The sequence below is a fragment of the Danio rerio genome, chromosome 17, assembly GCF_052040795.2.
Source record: "Danio rerio strain M-AB ecotype USA chromosome 17, GRCz13ab, whole genome shotgun sequence".
Classification (NCBI taxonomy): Eukaryota; Metazoa; Chordata; class Actinopteri; order Cypriniformes; family Danionidae; genus Danio; species Danio rerio.
In genome coordinates this window covers 14,116,204-14,134,847 of record NC_141037.1, presented here as the reverse complement: position 1 = coordinate 14,134,847, position 18,644 = coordinate 14,116,204, and the positions used below count along the sequence as shown (strand labels likewise).

Sequence of the window (18,644 nt, the reverse complement as noted above, 5' to 3'; positions counted from 1 at the left end):
TATGTATATGGTTATGATTCTGAGATGTTTTTTATGATTGCAACTTTATATCGATTTTCTTATTTGCAAATAATACAGATTACAGAACATTAACATATTAACAAAGTGTTAAAATAAAAATAAAAACATTATATAAATGACTAATCAAATTAAGTTATATGATGTAACTTAATAAATGAACCAAACAAAAACAAAAGGGGGGTTTGCTAACATTGTGGTTCACAGACATATTCAAATAGGTTACACTCCAAAAATTAGTTTTGCTGCTTATTGAAACTCCTTATTTAAAATGAGCTTAACACAATTCCTGATGTTTTATTTGAGACAACTTAATTGATTTACGTTCCATCCACTTAAATTTGTTCTGTTATCTTAATTGATTTTGTGTTGGGACAACATGAATGAATTGTGTGGAACCCTGCATTTTTTACAGTGTACAATCCTTCCATGTAGACTACAGAAACATATTCTGAAAGCTGCAGTCTTTGGGTTATCAGTTTATAAGACAAGTTATACGATTCTGAAATAACGTCTTTATTCACTTGTCCTAACCGCAAGCTCTGTCATATCTTTACCAGATAATCATGCACCTCTCCTCCAAAATATTGGACCTCTATACATTGAAATAACTCTGGATTACTTTGATTATCTGATCATCTTTTTACAATCTGCTCTAACGGTCTCTTAGCTGTCCAGTAGAATCTACAGTTGAAGTCAGAATTATTAGTTTTTATTCTAGCTAAAATAAAACAAATAAAACTTTCCCCAGAATACAAAATATTATAGGAAATACTGTGAAAATGTCCTTGCTCTTGTAAACATCATTTAGGAAACATTTGAAGAAGAAAGAAATTACAGGAGGGCTAATAATTGTGCCTTTTATTTAATGTACACTTTTAAACTGTATACTGTAAAACATGTTTAAACATGTCCAGACATGAATTTTAACACTTGTTTCTGTTTTTACAGGAGCTCAAAAGCTTCAAGAGTTTTGTGAAGCAGAGGCCTCCCTTTGACATAGTCATCGATGGTCTTAATGTGGCGAAAATGTTACCTCATGCCGCCCAGTCTGAAACGGTGAGTGATTGGGGTAACATTTGGACATTTCAACACCGGCCTGGTTTGTTTTGGTGACCTTTAAAATCACTGAACTTGCTAGACACTCAACCTACTCTGATTTAAAGCTGTGAAGGTGGAAATAACAGCTAGCTGTCTCAAAAACTACCCAGTCTACCTACATGCTTGAGCTTGCAGTCTGTTCAGCAGTCTGAAGAAAACATGTAAAACTAGAAATGAGGGTCAGTGGTTCCAGCAGGGGGCGATGATGAATGTTTTAATGTGGTTCAAGAGGGCCAATTTCTCAAATTTTCCAACCAGAAAGACCCCCAGTTACTCACATGAAAGAAAATAGGGAAATTTCAGTGTCTATGCACAAAATTAGCACGCCTACGAAGTGCTGTCAGTCCTGGTGGTGGCTTTGCATTGAATTATGCTCCTTTATAATAGTACCTAAGGGATTTTTTTGCCAACAAATAGGCTGTGTTTTTAGATAAATACCCACACCCACTCGTCACACCCTCAACCACAGTTAACCAAAAAAAAACACTGATCTTTCAATGACTTTTCAGTGGCTCATTGAGGATTATCTGAGTAACACTAAGGCAAAATATTCCAGGTGAATAGAGTCAAAAATTGACTAATGGGTAACACTACATTCTCAATTTGGTAGATATACTCAGGGTGTGAATTACAGGGGGTTTGGGGGGGGATCGACCCCCCTCATTAAGGTTTGATCCCCCCTAAAGGATGTAAAAATTGGGTGATATCTGATATCTGAGAAAAAAAACCTTGATATCTGAGAAAAAGTTCACTCTGATCTGTATTTTAAATAATAATGTTGTTAATAATTAAATAATAGATATCCATTTGACCACCCCAAACGGCTCATACCATTATGAATGCATAATCTCATCTTTCAGTCTATGTGAGAAAAAAGTCATTCAACAGTCTGAAACCGGCAGATTTAAAGCACCGTAACAGTTCACAAGACTGATTTCTCATAAAAAAGATGTTTTGGATAGTCAAACTAGATGCGTAGTTTGTTTGACCTAAAATAAGCCGAAAATAGCTAATCAGTGGTGCTTTCCTAAAAAAACATCTTTAGCCAGATAAAGTCACAAGTTCCATCATTACAAACATAGTTTGTTGATTGGCCGTGTCCTAAATCCGTCATTCCAACAAACATTCGCAAACTGCGTTGCAAACTTGTATGCTTGCAACTACATCTGTGGAGCTGTAGTTAGAAACAGTTCCTGCTGTGTTCTATTCTGTGTTCCTTTTGTGTTCTATTCCCCGTTAATCCTCCATGCCCTATTTGTTAAGACCATTCTAACATTTAAACTTAAAATTATTTTTAAAAAGCATTAAAGTCATCACTCATGGGTGTAATTTGCTTTCAAGGTATTTTTACCGTTAAATTTTAGCGATCTTCATATTGACAATTGCGCTCCATTCGCAGTGCACTTTGAAAACATTGATGTAATTTTGAACACAGCCGTGGCTCATGACGAAAGCTATAGGTGACCTATTATTTAAAAGTGGAATTAATGTTCATCTCCAAAGCTTGTGAAAAAAAAAACACAGCAAACGTTAATGCTTTTCATTTATAGTAGGTTATTTATTAAGTATCTGTACTGTATATGACCTGGGCCTATTGGTTAGAACATTTCTGCAGGGGCTTGCATGTGTCAAACTGTAAAAGTACTTAAAAAATAATAATAATAATAATTAACATCATATTTAATAATAATAATAATAATAATTATTATTATTATTATTAATTATTATTATCATCATCATCATTATTATTATTGAATATATTATTATTGAAGTATGATTTTTTTATTCCCTAATTAATATTAAGTATTTAATTTAATTTCTTAATAAATAGGCTCATTATTTATCTATTTATATGATTTATATATGATATTAGAATACGTGTCAGCTTTTGTAAGTGATTTTATGTTTTAGAATAGAATATGTAATGTTCTCAATAATATTTGTAAAGGAAACATTGTCCCTATATGTTCCATTTACATATATTTCAATAAATATGGAAAGCGAGTGCATGTTTTTACTAAAACTAATGTTGGATGTTTTTTTAAATGTGTGTGTGTGTGTGTGTGTGTGTGTGTGTGTGTGTGTGTGTGTGTGTGTGTGTACAAAACAATATAATTTGCATGAAATGATGGGGTTCTTCTCTAAAGAAGTTGTTAATCCACCCAGTTTAGAGCATCATTATGGGTGATTTACGTTATAACTAACGTGGTTCAAGCGATGAATCTGCGACAGAGAAACTAGGGGTTTTGAGAAACACTCGTTACTACATTGTTCTTTTCCCAAACGATGCATAGTACTATGATATTTTAGCCGTGAGTTCTGTCGTTGTTTGGGAAACGCACCCCAGGTCAAAATACACTAAATATCCCACAAAACACTTAAACTTAAATATATTTATTAATAAATTAGATGTAATTTAAATAGGGGCATAAATTTGAAAAAAAAATTAAAAGTAATGCCAACCCATTCGAGGGTGAGTAATGTACAGGGGTGTGAAAAAGTGTCTCCCGCCTTACTGATTTCTTATTTTTTCCATGTTTGTCACTTTAATATTTCAAAGCATGAAACTAATTTAAATATTAGTCAAAGGTAACACAAGTAAACACATTATGTACTTTTGAAATGAAGGTTTTTAATATTAAGGCAAAACAAATGACAAAACTACATAGCCCTGTGTGTGGAAAATAAAGTGTTTACCCCCTAAACATACTGAGTACCCTTAGCAGCAACAACTACAATCAAGCGTGTTCAGTGAGTCTGTCACTGTGCTGTGGAGGATTTTAGCCCCACCCCTCTTTGCAGAATTGTTGTAATTCAGTCACATAGTAGGTTTTTGAACATAAACTGCCTTTTTAAGTTCATGCCACAGCATCTCAATTGCATTTAGGTCAGGACTTTGACTAGGCCACACCAAAGTAGTAGGGGTGTCAAATCGAAATCGATCGAAATTTATGTTCAATTTCGATTATCGAATCAAAAAATAGTATCGTGGATGCTGCCACGCCCCCATGTCACGTCAGCTTGGCTTGCCAAGCAGGAAAAAAACGGCTTGTTGAAGTGCTTGTTAAACTGCAGAGGCAGGAGACCCGTCAACAGAGCTTAAACCCTCTCCTCTTTCAATGAAGTCGCCGGTGTGTAAACATTTTGGATTTCCAGTGAGTTATGTTGACAACGTTCGTGCTGTCGACAAAAAAACACAGTTTTGCAAGCTCTGCTATGTACGTATTACGTACGGTTCGTCCGATAGACAACACCGTCATCGCGATCCTCCGCCCGCCCCCGTTGCAAATCCGCTTGTGAAAAGTACACACTCAGGCCCTGTTTGCACTGTCTTTGTTTTTAAATGGCATTTTAGAACGACAACGATTTGACATCCACAGTGGCGTTTAGCATTTCTGAGCAGCCCTCCTTCCTCTCTACCTCTGAAAATGCACATCACGTGACCACACAGACACAGACGCACACACAGCCATATGAGCTTGAGACAGCAGGTCCAGGCAGTCAGAGGACTGCTTCAATCTTTCACTCACTTGTACTTAGTCATTTTAGCGAACACCTCAGATACTGTTGGCTGGTTCCTGTTGGTTGTGCATCTTTTAAACCGAATCGAAACTTTAGAATCGAAAATGTAATCGAATCGAGGATTTGGAGGATCGTGACACCCTTATTCAGAAGAGTATTTGCAGGTGTCCTTTGGATCATTGACCTGCAAACACTTTTTCACACATGGCTATATAGTTTTGTATTTGTTTTCTCTTAATAATAAAATTCTTCATTTACAAACTGCATGATGTGTTTACTTGTGTTATCTTTTACTAATATTTAAATTTGTCTGATCTGAAAAATATAAGTGTGACAAACAAAAGAAAACACTAAGGGGCAAACACTTTCTGTATATATGGGTAAACTATCCTTTTAAGACAGTTTTGTGTTAAAAACATTAAATATGTAAGCGAGGCATCATTAAATATGCAAACAAAGTTCTAGAACAGAAGTCAGAACAGTGGATGCAGTTAAACTTATTCTTTCATTTCATTGACATTAATTTGAGGGATTTTCACAAGGTGGATTTTGGATATGTTCGTTAATAATACATTTAAAGGCCAATAATCAGTATTAATCAGAATTAACTAATCAAATAAGTAAACACAATCAGACAAACAATATAAATGAAACGCAGTTAAAAACCCTTAATTTAATTTTGATAATTTAGTTAGTGTGTTTTTAATTTAATATAATTTAACAGAATAAAAACATTGCATAAAAAGTTTTTTTTTTTTTTTTTGCCTAAGAATCAACATTTACTATATATTTTATCTGTATGTTTTCTGAAATATTTGTGCATTTCTAGTAAACATTTGGTCATTTTTATGAATTTTTATTTAGTTTATTTTAGTTTGTATTAATTTACTACATCAAATTTAACAGTGTAAAGTTGTGGTTAAATATAATAAGTTTGATTAGATCTGATTGTACAGAAATGCTTTTGTTTGTGGTGAGAGAATGCAAGCCAATTTTTATTTTATTATTATATATATTTTTTGCAGAACTAACTTAATATAAACTAAATGCATTCAAAAACTCTTAATATTATCTCTTAATTTAAACTCTTACTTTAATCCTCAGAATTTAGTTATTGTGTTGAGAATGTTTATTTAAATAATGGGTCATTTTAGTTAAGTTAATTAAATATAATTTTTTAATTTAACATAATTGTAACAGAAAAAAAGACACTGCATAAAGTATTTTTTTTATTTGCCTTAGAATCAACATTTAATATATTTTATTTATATGTTTTCTGAAATATTTGAGCATTTCTAGTAAACATTTGGTCATTTTTATGAATGCTTTTCATTCAATTTATTTTAGTTTGTATTATTTTACTACATCAAATTTAACAGCGTAAAGTTGTGGTCAAATGTAATAAGTATGATTTGATCTGATTATACAGAAATAATTTTGTTTGTGGTGAGAGAATGCAAGCCTAAAATTATTATCATTATTTTTTTTTTTTTGCAGAATTCAGTCATATATAAGTTAATATAAACTAAATGCATTCAAAAACTCTTTGTTTGATCTTAATTTAAACTCTTAATTTAATCTTCAGAATTTAGTTAATGTGTTGAAAATGTTTATTTAAATAGTAGGTAATTTTAATTAAATAAATAAATAATATTTTTAATTTAACATAATTGTAACAGAATAAAAACACTGCATACATTTTTTTTGCCTAGAAATCAACATTTATTATATTTTTACTTGTATGTTTTCTGAAATATTTGTGCATTTCTAGTAAACATTTGGTCATTTTTATGAATTTTTATTTAGTTTATTTTAGTTTGTATTAATTTACTACATCAAATTTAACAGTGTAAAGTTGTGGTTAAATATAATAAGTTTGATTAGATCTGATTGTACAGAAATGCTTTTGTTTGTGGTGAGAGAATGCAAGCCAATTTTTATTTTATTATTATATATATTTTTTGCAGAACTAACTTAATATAAACTAAATGCATTCAAAAACTCTTAATATTATCTCTTAATTTAAACTCTTACTTTAATCCTCAGAATTTAGTTAATGTGTTGAGAATGTTTATTTAAATAATGGGTCATTTTAGTTAAGTTAATTAAATATAATTTTTTAATTTAACATAATTGTAACAGAAAAAAGACACTGCATAAAGTTTTTTTTTTATTTGCCTAAGAATCAACATTTAATATATTTTATTTGTATGTTTTCTGAAATATTTGAGCATTTCTAGTAAACATTTGGTCATTTTTATGAATGCTTTTCATTCAATTTATTTTAGTTTGTATTATTTTACTACATCAAATTTAACAGCGTAAAGTTGTGGTCAAATATAATAAGTATGATTTGATCTGATTATACAGAAATAATTTTGTTTGTGGTGAGAGAATGCAAGCCTAAAATTATTTTATTTATTTTATTTTTTTTGCAGAATTCAGTCATATATAAGTTAATATAAACTAAATGCATTCAAAAACTCATTGTTTGATCTTAATTTAATCTTCAGAATTTAGTTAATGTGTTGAAAATGTTTATTTAAATAGTAGGTAATTTTAATTAAATAAATAAATAATATTTTAAATTTAACATAATTGTAACAGAATAAAAACACTGCATACATTTTTTTTGCCTAGAAATCAACATTTATCATATTTTTACTTGTATGTTTTCTGAAATATTTGTGCATTTCTAGTAAACATTTGGTCATTTTTATGAATTTATTATTAGTTTAGTTTATTTTAGTTTGTATTATTTTACTACATCAAATTTAACAGTGTAAAGTTATGGTCAAATATAATAAATATAATTTTATATATATATTTATTTTATTTTTAAGCAGCAAAATAGTTCAGTTTGCACTTTCAGTAAACCGTAATTACCTGAAAGCAATGCTAAACCCTTAACGTTAAGCTATGAATTATGATGGAACTCCCTTCTCCTTTGCCCGGATCCTTTTCTTTTCTGCCCACTCATCTAAAAGGTTCCTCTGCTTTTAAAAAAAAAATCTCCAGACGATGCACGTCACAAGAGCACACATGATGAGCGCAGACGCAACCCTTAGCATTTTTACACGCTGGCTGGGGATTTTACGCTCATTCTGCTATGACTAACCCTGTATTTTAACTCAGACATGTGTCTTTTGTGGTCAAGTTTATTTTTGGTTGGTAACATTTACCCCACTTCCTCGCTAACTGGCGCATTAAATGACATGCTAGTATTAACCGGTTTTCTCTGCACTCTATGAGCATGCTGTGAAAAATAAATGAAAAAGTCAAAAGTTAGCTTGTGGTCAAGTTAGGCCTGTGAGTTTTGTTTACAGACTACTGTAAAAGAAGCCACAAAAAAATGCAATTGAATGCAAGACTAACATGCTGGAAGATTCTAGAAATGCCTTCAAATGTGAGACACTGCAGGCAGAAACATGTCTTTTTATTTCAGTCTAATGTAAAGAAAACATCCAAAATCAGGGCTCGCAAAATATCTAAATTCTTGGTTTAGTCATTAAATTCATTAAATAAAAACAAAAACACACATATGCTAACTAAATAAATAAATAAATAAGTGTATGTATGTATATATATATATATATATATATATATATATATATATATATATATATATATATATATATATATATAAAACATGATATTTGTTACAGTCTGTATATGAATTTTTAAATAACCAAAATTATATTATTTAACTTTTTTAAAGTTTTTATTAACATAGTTTTTTTTTTTAAATAACCAAAAAATATATATATTAATTATGTTAAGTGAACAACCGACAATGTTTCAGGTTATTTTTTGCAGCTGTAAAATTCAGAATTATTAGACCCCTTTGAATTTTTTTTTGCCAGAATAAAAGCAGTTATTGTATAACGATGGTTTGTTCTGTAGACTATCGGAAAAAATAGCTTAAAGGGGCTAATAAGTTTGACCTCAAAATAGTTTTTAAAAAATGAAAAACTGCTTTTATTCTAGCCGAAATAAAACAAATAAGACTTTCTCCAGAAGAAAAAATATTATCAGACATACTGTGAAAATTTCCTTGTTCTGTTAAACATCATTTGGGAAAAGAACGTATTTATCACTATAAAACTAAAATTAGTGAGCCTACACAGAGAAGTCAGAGAAAAATGCTAAATTTAGAAAAAAATATCAAACAGCATTTACAGGTTTTTGCATCTGAACTCTTCATATATTGATTATTGTGACAGGCCAATAACTAGTTACTTTGTAGGAATGCTGTTGCTAATCAGCCGAGGAAATATCATGATCTTTTTTTATCTCGCTTTGAACAAAGGTGACCGCAAGCAGAGGTAAAAGCTGGATTGTGAAACAGGACATTATCGTGTGTAAGGTGCTTTCCAGAGTTAAACAGCCTCTCTGTGGCTCGCCGTCCACTTCCTTATCATAAATTAGCAAAAAAAGATCACACACCTGCGATTCCTCATTTAGCACTTCCTCATGTCTGAAATAACTCTACAGGGGATACGAGATAAGCTGGAATTCACTAGGACAGGATTTGCATATTCAAAATATAGTTGGAATTACGGTAACCTAAATTTGAGTTCAAGATTTATTTAGAAAGGATAATACCGTAACCTCAAAGGTGGCTACTGCAATAAAGTGCACATTGAATATATAGCTATTAAATGTATTTCTCATAATGTTGTCTCATATTGTTATCTTAATATCTTAATATCTCAAATTCTACTCATATTGTAATGCAGATAATATCCATTATAAAATTATAGCATGGTTTATATATATATATATATATATATATATATATATATATATATATATATATATATATATATATATATATATATATATATATATATATATATATATATATATACACACACACACACACACAAACACACACACACACACACACACACACACACACATGTGCATAAGTATTCACAGCCTTTGCTCAATACTTTGTTGATGAACCTTGGGCAGCAATTACCGCCTCAAGTCTTTTTGAATATGATGCCACAAGCTTGGCACACCTGTGTTTGGGAATTTTTGCCCAGGATTTAGGTCTGGGCTTTGGCTGGGCCCCTCAAGGACATTCACTGAGTTGTTGTGAAGCCACTCCATTGATATTTCTGCGGTGTGCTTTGGGTCATTGTCCTGCTGGAAGATGAACCGTCGCCCCAGTTTGAGGTCAAGAGCACTCTGAAGCAGGTTTTCATTCAGGAGGTCTCTGTACATTGCTGCATTCATCTTTCACTCTATCCTGACTAGTCTTCCAGTTCCTGCTGCTAAAAAACATCCTCACAGCATGATGCTGCCACCACCATGCTTCACTGTAGGGATGGTATTAGCCTGGTGATGAGCGGTGCCTGCTTTTATCCAAACGTAACGCCTGACATTCACTCCAAAGATTTCAATTTTAGTCTCATCAGACCAAAGAATTTTGTTTCTTATAGTCTGAGAGTACTTCAGATGCCTTTTGGCAAATTCCAGGTGGGAAGTGGCTTTTGAACTGGCCACTCTACCATACAGGCCTGATTGGGGGATTGCTGCACAGATGGTTGTCCTTCTGTAAGGTTCTCCTCACTCCATAGAAGAAGGCTGGAGCTCAGACAGAGTGACCATCAGGTTATTGATCACCTCCCTGACTAAGGCCCCTCTCCCCCGATCACTCAGCTTAAATGACCGGCCAGCTCTAGGAAGAGTCCTGGTGGTTCTAAACATCTTCCGCTTATGAATGATGGAGGCCACTGTGCTCATTGGAACTTTCAGAGCAGCAAATATTTTTCTGTAACCTTCCCCAGCCTTGTGCCTCGAGACAACTCCTTTGTCTTCATGCTTGGTTTGTGCTTTGACATGCACTGTCAACCCTGGAATTTTATATAGACAGGTGTATGCCTTTTCAAATCATGTCCAATCAACTGAATTTACCACAGGTGAACTCCAATTAAGGTGCTGAAACATCAGAGCTGGTACCTGAGCTCAGTTTAAAGCTTCACTTCAAAGGCTGTGAATACTTATGTACATGTGATTTTTCAGGTTTTTTAGTTTTAATACATTTAATAACTAAATGAATAAATAAAATATTAATTATTAATATTATAAATATAATTATATATATATATATATATATATATATATATATATATATATATATATATATATATATATATATATATATATATATATATATATATATATATATAATTACAAAATGATGTAAATGTAAAAATATAAAAATGTATAAAAAATTATAAGTAATTATATGACTGAAGCACAGTCATGGTTACACAGAAAAGTTCATTATTTTATTTAGTCATAACTTCCTGATACTGATACAGCTTATAAAAGTCATTTATATCTATTTATATCTAAAAAGACCCGTATAGTACAATAAAAATAATTATCTTTATGTCTTAAAAAATGTGTGCCAGAACGGGGTCTTAAATCTGAACACAGGGATATTTTTAGCCTACAGTTGTAACCTTTTAGCGGGGTGGGTTTTTGGAAAAACAACTTCCTGTGTTATCAGGAAACTCCCCCTGTTGCTGTGTGTGTGTGTATGAGGGGGTGGTACAAAAATAGGTTATAACAATGCGAGTAAGAATAATTTCCCTAGAGCCAAAGGTCCCGAATTCATCTGTAAGGCCAAGGGAAATTCCTTTAAAAAAGTCATAAGTCGCAGATCATAGTAAAAATGATGAATGAACTGAGGTCTCCCATTCAATAAAAAGCTCATGAATGGCCTGATTTGTATGTGATGTCTGAATGGAAAAGTAAAGGTCAGTGTGTGTGTCTTGTGTGTGTGTGTGTGTGTGTGAATGATCTCTGCAGTTGCTGGCAGTGGTATCAGAGCTGGAGCAGCAGAGCCTCAACATCCTGGTTCTGGGCAGGAAGCACATGCTACGACATTCACGCAACTGGGACAGACAAAACATGAGCCTGATCAAACAGAAAGCACACTGCTTCTTCACGGAGGACATGTCAGTATCACAAACACACACACTGTACACACTTACTCTTATTAATAAATGTTCTTTATTGGCTTTGCTGGTTCCGTGAACAACTTGTAACATCCATTCAAATTCCACAAAGTAGTTTTGTTCTTTAGATTTAATAAATACTTCATGGTATGAAAAAAAGTTATTTAAAGAGCCTTTTTCTAAAGGGGAGCTAAAAATGGTTCTTCTATGCCATCACTATGAAAATCCCTTTTTAATTCTTTATTTTTGTGTTGCAAAATCCTAGTGAGCTGTCCACAAGAGATGCGCGGATCAGCTGAAATGACACCCAAATCTGCGGTTTCATACTAATTATCCACCCGCCACCCGCCTGCATACATAGTTTTATCTGATATATGTATCCGCACCCGATTGTGCTTTAAGAATTTAATTCTTTGTTTTAGGCATAATGATAGGTCACCGTGGATATTAACAGCAGATTCAGTGAGCTATAATCTGCGCATCTCTGATAGTAAAATAATATGTTAATCGTAAAGGTTTTTTAATGAACATTTATTTATAAAAACAAAAGTTTGTCTTTAGACAACATTTTCTTTTTCAAATAGATACAGAAAGTAAAAATAAGACATTTTAGCTTTTACAGATACAGGAACGAGATAACAAAAAGGGTGCCACTTCAGCTTAAACGGCAGCTATGTTGTGTTTACTTGGCCTTTTTCTTCGCACTGTGCACAAACAGAAAAATAATAATTCCTTAATAATAATTCCTTACTTTTATATAGCGCTTCTGGTCATTCAAAATGCTTTACACAATTGGGGGAATCTCCTCATCCACCACCAGTGTGCAGCATCCACCTGGATGACGCGACGGCAGCCCTTTTGCGTCAGACAGCACACCACACACCAGCTGATTGGTGGAGAGGAGACAGAGTGATGAAGCCAATTATGATATGATGAGGGTTAGGAGGCCATGATGGACAGAGGTCAGTGGGCAGATTTGGCCAAGATGCCTGGGTTAAACCCCTACTCTTTTTCGAAGGACATCCTGGGATTTTTACTGACCACAGAGAGTCGGGACATCGGTTTAACGTCTAACAGAATAGCATCTACTGTGCCTGGATTCGGGCGATTCCGCCTCGCCTCCAAAACACGGCCAGCTGCTCTGAATGAGCGTTTGCTCGCACCGCTTGTTGTAGGAATTAACAAGATTCTCTTCGCAAGGTGCTGCAGTCGTGGAAATAAGCGATCTTGTTTCTCAAGTCAGACTCCTCTAATTGAAACTTTGTACAGTAGGGTACTCTTGCATCTATTATTTTTGGCGTCTCATCTTCCCATTCTGCAAAGCCCACTCTCTGCTTTTTCGCTGGTCCACTACCATGTCCCGCTACATCCACCCGCAACCGACCCGCGATTAATCATAATGTATTATTTTATTAGAATTATTTATTCATCCGTGCATCACTACTGTCCACAAAAGCAGTATTTTAAAGGAAACACAAGCTGACTTGCAACACGAATGCTGTTACCATAATGCACTGGTGCTCAAGAAAAAGCATACAAAGTTGTTCATGTAACCCTTGTGTGCTGTTAGGGATGTTGTCATCCTCTCTGGGACGATTTTGAGTCTCAGGCCCCATTTACACTACTACATGTTCGTTTTAAAACAGCGTTTTAGAACTAAAACGATCCACATCCACACTGGCATTTCACCTAGCAAATCTGAAAAAGATCTCCATCCACACTATACCGCTGAAAACGCACATCACGTGACCACACACACTCTCTGGCATGCGCTGCAGCATATGTGCACATCTGAGCTCCGGGCAGTCAGTGGGTGCTTTGAGCACACCTCCCCAGATGTGAGAAGCAGACGTCGGACAGTTCATCAAGGATCTTTCGCTGGATCTCACTACAGTTGTTAAACGTGATATTTTTAATTCATCTCGTCTCTATCTTAATATTAATATATTAATGTAACAACATACACTCATTTTGCACATTTGATTGTCCCCCTTCCCTTCCCCCCTCGGCCCGCACTCACATGGCATTTTTTGCCTTTGAGTCTGAGCATGCTTATGTCATCAATGATGTGGCTGTTCAGTTTACAGGAAAGAAGCACTCTCGCTCAGCACAGTGGAGATTGCTTTAGTTCTATTATTTTTATTATTTTAAGTTATTTGATATGCAGTTACACCGTCAGATCTTTTGCTGAACAGATCCACCACTTTTGATACTCATAAATGTTCATGAAGGTCATCTTGCTGCACATATTAACGCTAATTTATACTTCTGCCTCAAGCGTACGCTCAGTGCAGCCTTTACTCTGTCGCATACCTCTCGCCGTGGCCATCACCAACATCGATGCGCACCTTTCAAAAAATGTAACTACACATTGCAACGATGCGCAGCGCAAGCTCTGTGATTGGTCGGCTTTGTAGCGCTGACGGGTGAACCTGTTGAGTGAGTGTTTACAAGTGTCGAATCCCGTAAAGGAGCAACAGATGGAAAGTGTTGTTTTGTGTTTACCTTATGATTAAAGTTGTTGCACGTCTGGCAGCTCCCGCCTTAGTATGAGCGAGTTTGATCTACTTCTACATTAAGGTAGCATTTAGAAAAAACAAAACACCCACAAACTCGAAAAACATAAAAACCTACTGCCAGCTAGTGTTTCGGAAGTATCCATGCAGAAGTTTAAATGCACGACAATGCGCAAGGCCGTGGGTCACAACGATCACTCGATGCAGAAACCAGGCATTGGGAGGTTTGCTGAAGGTGCAGCGAGGGATTTGCATCTTTAATAAACTATGACAGTTTGAGTTCATTGAAAAGCAAGAAATTATTAATAAATCCATCTGAAACAGTCCCTTAAAAGTGACGTTGTGTCTTGAGAGCTCAGGCATGCTTTGCACACACAAGTGTATCGCACCAAAGTCCAACTAAACCACGCTCAGGCACACCCCTTCCAACCGGGCCAGGGCTGGCCAACTGAACCACACCTAGGCCTAATTTGAAGCATTCACACTTGTCAAACGAACCAGGAAAGAGAGCCTAGTGTGAGTACACCCTTAATTTGGCCACAACATTAAAGTCATAAAGACTTTAAAATGCTTTAAAAACTTTTTTTTTACTTAAAAATACACTCTGTGCAATTTGACCTCCCCTTTGTTATGTTTGGGGCTGTTTTTGCCCCATTGACTTCCATGATAAAAAGACACCTTGCAGGGAAAACCACTATCAATCGACGGCGCCAACAACCTAGTGGTACTGTGCGCTGACATGTAGCACGGACGTGCTCACGGCGACCTGAGTTCAAATCACGGCTCAAGGTCCTTTGCCGATCCTTCCCTTCTCTCTGCTCCCAATGCTTTCCTGTCTGAAATCTCTACTGTCCTATCATAGTAAAAACCCTTAAAAATAATTATTTAAAAAAAACAAAGTAACACTAACAATCAAGAATGCATGATTATATGCTGTCATGGCTACAAACAAAACAATACACCATGGGTGACTAAATATTTCAATATTGCATACATAATTTGCAAATAAAGCACTGGTTTCATTCCAAGTGCTAAGCAAACCAAATCAGCCCAATCTGGTGCCAAGTGTTCAGTCATAAAGATGAAGTTGCTGCATCTGGGGAAACTGAGTTAGTTTGTTTCCATCAACGGAAAAAAAACACGCCAACTTTTTATCTCACAGTTCTGACTGTTGTTCTTACAAGTACATTTTAGCTTACATTATTATAAGTTAACAGCTGCATCTTCTTATTAGAATTGCTGCTTTTTTGTTGTTTTTATTCATGAAATGTCAATGAATAAAGTGTAAACTCACAATCGGGAGAATGAACTAATGTTGCAGTTCTATAAAAACAAGGTATTTCCATTTTTTTATATGAAGTTCATTCATTCATCCTTCAGCTTGATCTTTATTCATCAGTGGTCCCCACAGCGGAATGAACTGCCAACTTATCCAGCATATGTTTTACACTATATGCAGTTGAAGACAAAATTATTAGAATAATTATTTTTCAAATATCTTCCTATAGTGCTGTTTAATAGAGAAAATTTCTAATGACTAATTTATTTTGTCTTTGCCATAATTACTTTACATACTATGTTACTTGTTATTTTGCAAGATAATAGAGCAATTTAAGGGCTTAACTATATTAATTATGTTAACTAAGCAAGTAAGATTAATTAGTCAAGTCATTAGATAACAGTGGGATAAAATTGTTATGGGGGCTAATAATATTGACATTAGCATTTTATATATATTTACAAAATATTTTAGATTCCAAACTAAACTAAAAGATATAAGACCGTCTCCAGAAGATATATAATATAGATAAATATAAAAGGAAACACTGTGAATCTTTTTTTTACATCACTTGAAAAATATTTGAAAAATAATACAAAAAAAGGATTATACCCAAACTCAAAATTTCTATTTTAAATGCAGTCCTTTACTGTGTTCAATCTGCAATATATGTATTATTAGGAATATTATGAGAATATAATTTATCATCATCTTAGCAGGATTCTTATGTCATATTAAAAAAATCTATTTTGCATGGGCTATAAATGACGCAAACACTCGCTCCTCTATAGACCTTTCGAAATCATTTTCGAGGTCATTACTTATCCTTCAATCTCTTGCTTTGTTTGGCAACAGTTTCACTCAAACGTGTTATTGACACATGTAATCGAGCATGACCGCTCACTTGCGTCAATTTATATAAACCAAAGTGATTTCATTCATTACACAAGAAAGGTTTTTTAAATTCTGTTATTGTTTTTGTATGACTGCCACAGTTCTGAAGATGACCCATATCTGCTGTACGCCGCTTTAAACTCCGGCGTTCACTGTAAGTTTCTCAGTCGTGATCTGATGAGGGATCATAAAGCCTGCCTGCCGGACAGTGCCACCAGACGCCTCTTCTTCAAGTGGCAGCGTGGGCATCAGCTGGTCATCAGCCATTACACACCAGGAAAAAGAGTTCGATTTGAGGTGCGTGTAGGAGTGCTGGGAGCTTATTTTACAACTAAAAAGCAGTATTTTTTTACCTTAGCTTAGCATAAATCATTGAATCTGATTAGACCATTAGCATTTCACTTTTTGATTTTTTTTTAATTAAAGCTTGACATCAAGTGTTAAGACTGAGGAAAAAGAGAAGTTCATTCAGTCTTAGTACAATATGTAACTACAGATTAGACATTACCATTGAAAAATGGTAAAACTCAACTACTTAACCATATAGGGAAGCTATAAAATGAGTCTGTTTCCAAAAAAAAAGTGGAGTGTTACTTTAGAGGGGTCACGACATGTATTTTTTTTGTATTATTTATATTATTTTAACGTTTTCTTTGACGTTCACTTATATAGTTTACACAAAAAAACTCATGTATATTTAGAAAACCAATTATTTTTGATCCTCTTTTCCCTGTTGCTGCATAATATCATTCCACCAGAATGAAAGTATATTCCCAGCCATATCAACCTAGAAAATAGCATTTTTTCATTGGTCTTAGTACACAACGTAACTACAGACGAGTGAAGCTGTAAATAGGAAAATTATCAAACCTTGGGTCATTTTTGAGTGAGATGCTAATGGTCTAATCCGATTCAATGATCTATGCTAAGCTTAGCTAAAAGTCCGCCTGCCAGAGCGTGAGATCGGCTAAATGGATTAAAAAATGAAAGAGAAAAAGCTGTTTATCTGTAAAATGTCTAATGAAAAGGTCTAATTTAAGTCAAGTAAGTAAAGTAAAAATAATTGTCAGTAAATGGCCATTGTTTTGATTGGCTAATGCCATTTTATGGAAACAAGCATCAACACCCCAGTGCTATTGCACAGTGTTGTATCGCCGTGTTTTTGACAACATTATCCATGTAAAACCATTATTCACTGACAACGCATTATGAAATTATTAACTTAAGCTAAAAGTGCTTGGAGTGGGCGGAGCCTATGCTCCTATTTGCAAATGAATGTACACTGCAAAAAAAGTTGACTGAAGATAAAATTAAGGCAACCAGCTTCAGGACATTTTTGATTTTACTCAACTTAAATCAAGTCAAGTTCAGTACTCAAAAATGTCCTGAAGCTGGTTGCCTTAAAATATTGACTCATCTTTTTTTTTTTAAATATACAGTGTACCCTTGTGATGTCACATGCCACCTCATTGGCAAACATGTCATTTCTACAGCTTGTCTATGTATATATAATTTATTTATTGCAAGAACAATGTTGTAGGCATTTAAACTTGCAGGATGTTTTAATGAAACAAAGATCTGTCCTATGTCAAAAGATCAAGAGCACTTTGATTTGACATGCGATGACCCCTTTAAAGGACTGCTATATTTATTAGGATGACATCTTATCTGGCTTTACTGTGTGTTTTTCAGAGGATCTTGAGTTATGATACCATCATTCAAACCAACGGCAGCTCCTGGCACATTCCCTACGACCAGAAAGCAGAAGACAGAGCTTCTTATGAGGTTCCTCAGAAATGGCTCTGTCTGACTCGAGATTAATGAGATGCTGAAAGTCTCAAATAAAACAAAAATGGTTTGCAAAATATCTAGTTGTGTTTTATTCTTCTGCTACTATTATATTAGTCCAAGATCTGATTTGAATTTATGTTTTATATCAGGGTCAGAGATAATACAGTATATAAAATAGTATAATTCATAATACATAATATAGTATAGTATACAGATGAAACCAGAAGTTTACATACACTGTATAAAAAGGCACATAACCGTATAAAACAAAGTCATATGTTAATGTGACTAAACTTTTTCTCTTCTAGGTAAGTTAGGATTATCACATGTGTTTCTGTTATGCTTAATATCAGAATAGTGTTAATAATAGTGTGAATAATTTATCAGAAATGGTTATAACTTTTCTTGAATGTGAAGTTTACATACAACAAGGTTATTATGCCTCTGAAAAAGCTCAGATGATGATGTCAAGGTTTTGGAAGTTTCTGATTGGTAATTAACAACATTTGAGTTAATTGGTGGCACAACTGTAGAATAATATTTAAG

General features: G+C 34.0%; 1 protein-coding gene across 1 annotated transcript in view; it reads left to right on the top strand.

The window, feature by feature from the left end:
- The window catches only part of prorp (protein only RNase P catalytic subunit), a 38,536-nt gene extending 20,364 nt beyond the window's left edge, over nt 1-18,172 (top strand). The window contains exons 5-8 of the mRNA XM_087290157.1: nt 970-1,077; nt 11,470-11,618; nt 16,409-16,604; nt 18,000-18,172. Of these exons, the coding sequence (XP_087146283.1) occupies nt 970-1,077; nt 11,470-11,618; nt 16,409-16,604; nt 18,000-18,128 (582 nt within the window). The 3' untranslated portion in view covers nt 18,129-18,172. The remainder of the gene's footprint in view (nt 1-969; nt 1,078-11,469; nt 11,619-16,408; nt 16,605-17,999) is intronic.
- The last annotated feature ends 472 nt before the right edge of the window (nt 18,173-18,644 follow it).